Below are 9,359 nucleotides of genomic sequence, written 5' to 3'. Positions count from 1 at the left end.
CCGGCGCTGGCACTCACGACAGGTTCGGACGCAGGGGTGGACAACCGCTGCAAGCCTGGGCCAGTAGTACTTGTGACGTATGCGCGCCAACGTGCGGGAAAATCCGAGGTGGCCCGAAGGAAGGTCGTCGTGGCACGCACGCAGAATTTCGTCACGAAGCGCTGTAGGTACGGCAAGCAGATAGGCAGTGTCCGTTGGGCCGTAATTGTTTTTATAGAGGACACCATCGCGGAAGCAAAACGGTGACAGCCCGCGCTTGAAAATTCGAGGAGGAGATGGAGCGGTTCCTTCGAGATACTCGATGAGAGGAAGCAGTTCGGCGTCGGCCCTCTGTTGGCGGGCAAGGGTGGACGCGGTGACAGCACCGAGAAAAGCGGAATCGTCGTCGGACTCGCCCGTGGGGCAGGGAATAGGAGCGCGGGATAGACAGGCAGCATCGCTGTGTTTCTGGCCGGACTTGTACACGATGGTGACATCAAATTCTTGTAGCCGAAGGCACCAACGAGCAAGCCGCCCCGAGGGATCTTTCAGATTCGCCAGCCAACACAGGGAATGATGATCGCTCACAACCCGAAATGGGCGGCCATACAGGTATGGACGAAATTTCGTAACGGCCCACAGCACAGCCAGACATTCCTTCTCCGTGGTGGAATAGTTGACTTCGGAACGAGACAAAGTGCGACTGGCGTAAGCAATCACGCGTTCTAGACCATCCTGCCACTGAACGAGGATCGCACCGAGGCCAACGTTACTGGCATCAGTATGTAGTTCCGTGTCGGCGTCCTCGTCGAAGTGGCCAAGCACAGGCGTACATTGGAGACGGGACTTGAGTTCCGTGAAGGCTCTTTCCTGGTCCTGCCCCCACAAGGAGGGTTCAGCGTCTTTCGTCAGGCGGGTCAGAGGCTCAGCTAGCTTGGAGAAATTATGAACGAACCGGCGATAGTACGCGCAGAGGCCCAAGAAACGACGCAGGCTCCGTTTGTCTGTGGGCTTGGGGAAGGCAGCTACGGCGGCCGCCTTTCGGGGTCTGGACTAACGCCTCGAGCGCTGACAATGTGACCAAGAAACTTCAGCTGATGAAACGCGAAGTGACATTTCTCTGGCTTGAGAGAGAGACCAGCGGAACGTATGGCCTCGAAAACAGCACGCAAACGTTTCAGGTGCTCATCGAACGTGTCGGAGAAGATCAAGACATCGTCGAGATATACGAGGCACGACTGCCACTTCAGTCCAGATAGCACGGTGTCCATCATTCGTTGGAATGTGGCAGGGGCCGAGCACAAGCCAAAAGGGAGCACCTTAAACTCGTATAAACCATCAGGGGTAATAAAGGCGGTCTTCTCTCGGTCGCGTTCGTCGACCTCTATTTGCCAATACCCACTGCGGAGGTCAAGAGACGAAAAATAGGTGGCATGGCGCAGGCGGTCTAGAGAGTCATCAATGCGTGGCAGAGGGTACACATCCTTTTTTGTGACGTTATTGAGGCGCCTGTAATCCACGCAGAACCTGAGGGTGCCATCTTCGTGGAGAGGACAACAGGTGATGCCCAGGGGCAATGCCATATAAAATGGCCAGGCTCCCCGCAGTGGTAGCAGAGCGGGCGGTCGTTGGGCGTGCGCCACACGTGCGCTTTGCTGATAGGAGGGCGCAGGTTCTGCTGCTGCTCGACGGGGCGCACGTAACGGTGGGATGTTCGAGGTCCGGGAACTGGGCGAAACTCTTGCGGCATGGGAGCAGGTCGGCGCAGGGCATCGCTGTAGGACATGACGTGTGGCTCCGGTAGTGGTGCTGGTGGTGGCTGCACCACGCGCTGGATTTCGTCACGGATGACGTCCCCTGTAGAAGGTATGCTTGCCGACGGAGCATCCATGTGGAGGTGTCGCAGTTCTTCACGGACAATGCTCCGTACAATCTCTCGCAGCGCCTCATCCCCGGGGCCTGGCAAGGGCGCGAAGTATTGAGTGGCCGCTACATTTGCCTGACGGCCGTATTGGGCGCTCCGTTCCAGCAACGAACGCTCCATGGAGGTAGCTTCCTTGGCGAAGGCGGCGACGGTTAGCGGAGGGTCGCGCATGAGGCCAGCAAACAGCTGCTCCTTCACCCCACGCGTAAGGTGCCGCACCTTTGTAGCTTCTGGCATGGTAGGGTCGGCCCGATTGAAGAGGCGTGTCATGTCATGTCCTCTATAAACATGGCCACGCTCTCGTTGGACTGATGTGACCTGGAGCGAAGGGCAATTTCAGCGTTCTCCTTCAGTTGGCTCGAGCTGAATGTGGCGAGCAACTCACGGCGAAAAGCTGCCCAGTTGGAAAAGGACGCCTCGTGGTTCTCAAACCACGTTTTCGCCGAATCGAGCAGTGCGAAATATACATTCAGCAGCTTCCGCTCGTCGTCCCACTGGTTAAATGTGGCCACACGGTCAAAATTGGCCAGGTGCGAGAAGGACGCACGGCGGGACACTGCCGGAGGACTGACCTGTCCGGCTGCCAGTGGTGGACGTCATCGCTCTGACAGGCCTTGTTAGTGGCTCGAACTCGGGTCAGGCCTCGCAGGCGACGGCTCGTTTTGTGGACGGGTGTGGCGTCCGCGGGTCGGGGAGAAGCGTCACGGCTGTCGTCGGGGTCAGCGTACATGGGATGGTACCCAGCACCTCCACCAAATGTCACCGACAAACGCAGCAGAGAAGCGGGAAGCACAGCGTTTCCTAGGACGAAGCCCGCCGAACCGCCGAGCTCATCCAGAACGAAGACGACGGGCGGCCACGCGCCTGGAGCCAAGGTTAGGCCACCAGGTGGCGCCGGCAGAGTGCCAGCAGTGTGGCAATATGTCCTCCAATACATTGTTTTACAGGACAGTAGTATCAAGCTATGGGTCGGAATAAGTTGGCAGCAGTTCCTCTGGAATGTTCTTACCCTGGCTACTGATGCTCCTCTAATGCCTGCAAAACGAGAACACAGAAAACAGGCCAAGCACAAAAAAAAGAAAACGGCAATCGGCACCAGCGTTGTTCAATACGGCGGGCAGTCCTGTATTTTAAAGTAGACCATTTAGTGCAGTGCTATGGTAGCATGCACTTTTCATTCCTGTATAGCGCCTAATGGGACGCAGAAAAATTTCGTACTCGCATGTCATGGCAACATGCAGAGGGGGACGACCTCCATATACAAAAAAAGGTGTGCTGAGTTGCAGTCACTAGTGCCTGTTTGTACCGGTATTCTATGAAAACTGCTGGCTACAGGTACTGCCGACTTTTTGGATATGCTCCGCCAGCCTGCACAAGTCACCGCAGTGCACCGTGAACACTTGTCATACATTACACCGAAAGAACAAACGATAGCATTTTCTGTATGACTACGGACACAGAAATACAAATACATCTATCTCCACCAACGTGCTGTCCTTGCTAAAGCCCGCTACAAGAGAAATTAACCGTGGAAAGCTCACTGGCGACCGTGTGAGTGACACGGTCAGAGCAGAATACACACACAAAATGAATTTAGACAGGTTAACGACAGTTACAACCCTGCTGCCTATTGCGTTTAGTTACCCGCAGATGCAAGTGATGAAATAGCAGGTTTATAGGAAAAACTCCAGCAGGTTTCTATGGAGCAAATTTGTCCGGTATTGTGGTTATAAACTGCTGTGCCTTTCAGGTTACTGGTAAAGGCATCAACAAGCCTGCATCTTTCATGACTGCGCAGTGACAGTTGGGGACGTGCACACAAAGACATACCATGTCTTCACTCGCGTACGTTGAAAAAGTCACGTTCAACGGTTCGCACGAAGTCATGCTTCCTCTGCATGCGCATAGATTTCCTTCTTCAAAGCTTCTTATTCTCACAGACTGACAATACACAAACAGGAATGTGTAAAGCAACAGATTGAAGAACTGGCAACAGGCAACACACGAAATTTATGCAATTGTTGATGCCACCCGCAATGCAGCTTGCGCCATCGTACATCTTGTCTGCACGGTTGGCGTGGGCACATTTCAATACAAATAACAATTATGAGGACCATCTAGACAACCTAAATTAACTGTATTTTATGATGCTGCAAAGTTTCATTCATGTTGATTGGAAACTGGCCGTCAGTTATGACAATTCTGACCATCCAACGCAAAGAATCAAATTTCTCATCACGCACGGTGGTTTCCTTTTAAGAAAATGCAAAAATATGTGTCTTCCTTGGAGCATTACAATGTAGTCAGTGAGGTTGAATTTCAAAACCGGCCACCAGACAACACTCCGCAATCTTTCTTAATGCATACAACGCACAATACACAACGAACGCAATTCAATCCCCACATAGAAAAAGTTTAGACCCTTTTGAACCTACGTTTGGCAGGTACAAGCTTTTAGAGAATAAACTACGAGTTTATACACAAAAAAGAGCGGTGTACTACACATAGGACGCGAGGCGTATATGGGTTAACTGTGCTTGAGCTTCAAAGAATGCGAGTGCAAGACATGGAAAGTACTTCCCATCGTCCAACTATGAAAAGCGGAGGCTATTTAATTTGAATTTACCGAAAAGGTTGTTCAATGTTAATTATCAGAATGGATGGATGTAACCGAATGTAAATGCACAGTGGCTGAGAAAAAGAGAGGTTTAAAGTTTTCTCCAAAGCAACCGATGAAACTACCGTCCATTGTCGTTCCAAAGGAAATGCAATGCTATTAGACAGGATAGACTTGCTTTGGGAACCAGAACCAAGTGGTGAAGCAAGTGGCAATAAAAATTCTTTCCTGGATGCAAGGCACAATGATGTCTGTGGAAGCTCGAAGCAAAATGCTAAAAAAAAGGAAACATCAGCTACTCGAATAAAAAGGCTAACCAAAGAACAGCACTGCTTTTGAATTTAATGCACAACATGTGAAGTAAGTTTTACAAACAGCCAGAAGGTATTCAACATTTTGTAATCGCAAATGTAAGAAAATAATCGTGCAATTTCACACAACAAACCTAAAAAACTAACCTTACAATACACTACATATTAACAATGATTTTCATAGGCACCAATCAAAGAACTTTTTCTTTCAGCAGCCAGGACCCTTGCAACTAGTCATCATGAACACCTTACAAACAGCCAGAACGTATTCAACAATGTGTAATGGAAACTGGAATAAAATACTTATGTGCACTAAGCAACCTCCCAAAACTGACCCAAATCACGTGCGTTACAATACAATAGAAGATTACAATGTTTGTCTTAGGCACTAATCACAGTATTTTTGTTTCAGCAGCCATGAATCCTGCAGCTTGTTATCAAGAACACCTTATGCAAAAAAATAAGGCTTCTTCAAGTAACACCAACACAACAAAGAAGCTAGCACAATATGAAATGGTCACAAACACCTGATATTCTGACAACCACAACAGATAAAAATGGTCTGAAGATAATGCTCCACAAACATTATGCCATTTATATCCGGCAGAGAAAGCGGTTTGAGAAATGCTGATTTAGATGTTCGTAAACTCTTTTTGTTCGCTTTGATACTGAAGTACAGAGAACTGTTCTAAAACGTGCACACTAACACAAGACGCATCAATACGAGGTCGGACACTTGCCGTTCGCCACTCATTCAAGCCACTAGCACTGCTAGAATAAACACACTAAGATTAACACAAGAGCAGGTTTTCCTGTGTTGTCACACAACTGAAATCGGTTCAATCGGTTCATAAATTCACTCATTAATAAATGAGTGAATTTATAATGACCATCAGAAAAATACGCCCACTCAGACTGCACGAATAAAAAGAATAGTTGTGCATGTTTTGCCCCCTTGAATCTTTTCACGGAAGCAGGCAGATAAATGGCATTAGCAATAGAAATTTAGCGCAGTGGAGACGAAGTAGCGTAGATGTAGACTGGTTTACTGAACGCCGGCTACGAATGCGCAGTGCCCTGCCTGATTGTATCCATGCCACAACGCGTGCATAGCCAATTTGCTGTAAACTGGCATACGTCTATGCTATTACGTCTCTGGTATTATACATCTCTTTGTAATATTGGGAACAATGTTTTTAAAATCTCTCTCCAACGAGAAGTGATGCCATCCACGTATGACCGAGATTTAATTTCCATTCATGCGAGTTTACAAGCATAGCAGGATTACTCTCTGTGTTCAGGAAATACTTCTCGCGAGTGTGTGTCTAGCTTAAGGGAACAACAAATGTATTTTCCTGAAAAAACGTTAAACGTGAACAAAACATACAAATGTAAAGAAAGACGAAGGTTAGCTACCACCTCCCATCATAGAGCATTCTGCTAGAATCTCATTAGATCGCACATAAAAAGGTAAATAGGAAAACATATCGACTAAGGGCATTAGAAACCGCTGCTATTCTTTATGAATCGTCTTTTTGTGGAGTTTTAAAGTTTTTCCCTGAGCGAATGTCTTATGGCACAAATCACATTGGAAGGGCTTTTCGCCCGTATGGAATCTCACATGCCTCGCAAGAATTGAATGTTGTACAAAGGCCATGGGGCACAGCTGGCACTGATACGGCTTTTCACCCGTGTGGGTACGGATGTGTGCCACCAGGCTGTTCTTCGATGTAAAGCTGCTATCACAGTGGTCACAACGGTAAGGACGCTCACCTGTGTGAGTTCGCTGGTGTTTCACTAAGTTGCTCCGGTCTGAAAAGCTGCTATCACAATAGTCACAATGGTAAGGACGCTCGCCTGTGTGAGTGCGCTGGTGTTGCACTAAGGTGCTCTGGCGTGCAAAGCTCATACCACAGTGCTCACAATGGTAAGAACGTTCACCAGTGTGAGTGCGCTGGTGTGTCTCCAGGTGGGCCTTTTGTGCAAAGCTCTTTCCACAGTCGTCACAATGGTATGGGCGGTCCCCAGTATGGACTCGGAGATGCACCACCAGATGAGATCTTTTTTTGAATCCCTTGCTGCAGTGGGTGCATTCGTGCACCTTCTTTACTGCAGGTTTACCCCGGTGGTTACCACTGCCAGAAGGAGTAGATTCCATGCAGTGGCTCACTGGGAGCCTTTGACCAGTTGAATCTTGCACAGGAGGCGCGTGGTCGCCCTGTGTGACGACTGAACCTGTGTGGTAAAGGAAGAATACTTTCAATCAACAGCAGGAACCAACATTGCACAGCTCACCTGGAGCTAGGGAAATGAAGATCAATGTCCAGGACATAATTGGCAACAGCTGTGGATGTTTATGAAAAGTTTTATTGAATAGGTCGGCCTTGAGAAGAATTCAGGTCTGAAGAAAGATATCCCTAGAATGAATTCTGCAAGCAGCTGAAAACATTTCAGCTGCAAAAAATGTCATCCTTGCCAACAAAATAGGGTAGCATTTGAAATTCATTCTAAGCACTTGCATTACTGCCATCATGATAGACGCTGTGCTAAGCCCACCCAAGTGGGCCTAATACCCAACAAATGACAATTAGCTAAGTTTAGCACACTGCCACTTTTGTTGTCTTTATTTGCTCCTTAGGCAGGGTACAAGAGGAAGCAAAAGCTAAAGGTTAAAAACCTGATGAGGCCTTGGACGCCTGCGCAAGTCCTAACATCAATGCATAGAACTCACAGGGGTGACAGTTTGGTCAACAGTTCACACATTCTGGAAAACAACTTTCCAGAATATCAAAGGCAAATATCATCATAATTCACCAGAGCTCCATGAACTGAAGCTTCTGTATTCTTCACACTGCTCTTTGAAAGACAACATTCAGGAACAGATTAATGAAGAAAAAGTGAAGATTATAACCTGATGAGTTTTGTCCAGAAAATACACCGTATTTGCGGCCTCTAATGGTCAAGCCTGCAAGTGAAAGACAGGTTACATCCATAAGACAAAGGATTACATGTGCAACAACTCACATCGTGTTATGTGGATGAGACGGTGAAAATAGCATGCCATATCATACAAGTGTTGTGCTAGGTCAGGTAAATTGAGTAGGACAGGCTTAAAAACAATCAAGTTCCAAAGCAAACATTCCAAACTTTTAATTCTGCCTCCAGACGAGAACTATAATTATGCTCATGAAAGAATCAGTTACCTAAAAATATCGGAAAGCTGTTGCAAGCAAACCAACAGGCACATTATAGACCTGTTCGCAAGTACAGTAACTGGCTTCATGGGAAGGACTGTACAAGTCTGCCTACGTAGGCTTAAAAACTAACGAGTGTGAGTTATGGTTAGAGACAAAACACATTGGGACAGGATTCCTCCTGTTTTTTTAAGACCCCTTATACCCTTTGTACAGCACGTAGGAAAAAAATTTCAGAGCTTGACAACTGGTAAAAAATTGTCAGGAGGCTTGCTTGCAGCCAAGATTACAGCCGCCCACAAGTGTGGCCAACATGCCCAACACGGTGTTTCCCCTGCAGCAGCTCCAAGAGAGGCATTAACCAAACCAGTAGAAGCACATCTGAAACAGCACACTACTGTGTGTCAAGTGCAGTTAGTGCGTGGCTTATTTACTCGTGTAAGGCCCACGCCTCGAATGTGGGATTAAAAATTGTAATGAGAATGAAAGCTGATGACGACAATAGGTGAGATGGTGAAAGGGAAGCTTTGGCTAAAGAGGGCCATGGCTCAAGGCACTTTCTTCGACACAGGTTGGGGTTAAAGGCCCATTTCCAAGCACTGCACCCAGCACAAGCTAGGCGGAAAACTTGCTTATTGCATCACTGGTGGGTACCCAGTTCTAGTATCGAGATTACAACCCTGCACATCCCACATGCGTGGTGCATGCTCCAATGACTATGCCACTGATGCGGCGAGAGTGAAGGCAGCAGGACATAAAGAATTAAAGTACAACTTGTCATCACTTATCAGAATCTCAGCAACACTAAATCTATTTTACAGGCATTTTGTGAGGCATTAAGACCTGCCACGTGTCAGGTACTCACTCCGGCAAAATCAGAAAAAAAGGACAGAAAAAGTGTGGTTCTTAGACGAGTAAGTCTGCTACAGCTTGCATTGCCTTGGGCAACACGGCAAAGAGCACTGCGTCAATAGGTCAGCACCGCACAAGGTAAACAGGGCCAACAGAGCAAAGAGCTATACAGAAACACTGGGGAGGCAAATTTTTGAAATGGCTTCACATCATAACAAAAGAATTTCCTCCTCAAAGATAATTCAAGGTGCATACAATCATCACGAACTGAAGTCCACACCTGATGAATTACAAATGCGCACAACAGCACTAAGCATTAGAAAACTAAAAAAAACATTGTCACCCCATACAGCCAAATGTCGAATGCTCTTAAAAGAGCCTCAAAACAGAACGGAAGACGTCAGAATGCAGGCTAAGTCACACAGCAACAAACATAGCTTGGAAAGAGTCTGGAATGTTTCGCACATGACAAAGTGAGGTCA

The 9,359-nt window shown here is 47.5% G+C and overlaps 1 protein-coding gene across 1 annotated transcript; it reads right to left on the bottom strand.

Moving 5' to 3' along the window:
* Window positions 1-6,344: 6,344 nt before the first annotated feature.
* On the bottom strand, window positions 6,345-8,678 carry LOC149328125 (uncharacterized). Its single transcript, XM_089562138.1, has 3 exons — window positions 8,612-8,678; window positions 7,743-7,796; window positions 6,345-7,066 (listed from the first exon to the last, which is right to left on the bottom strand). Exons 1-3 carry the CDS (start codon window positions 8,613-8,615, stop codon window positions 6,345-6,347), a joined length of 780 nt encoding a protein of 259 aa, XP_089418264.1. The 5' UTR covers window positions 8,616-8,678.
* Between the last annotated feature and the right edge of the window lie 681 nt (window positions 8,679-9,359).

The sequence above is a fragment of the Amblyomma mixtum genome, chromosome 9 (assembly GCF_055824585.1).
Source record: "Amblyomma mixtum isolate Tamu chromosome 9, ASM5582458v1, whole genome shotgun sequence".
NCBI classification, from domain to species: Eukaryota; Metazoa; Arthropoda; class Arachnida; order Ixodida; family Ixodidae; genus Amblyomma; species Amblyomma mixtum.
The sequence above is the reverse complement of the archived record's forward strand: the minus strand, read 5'-3'. Positions and strand labels throughout refer to the sequence as shown.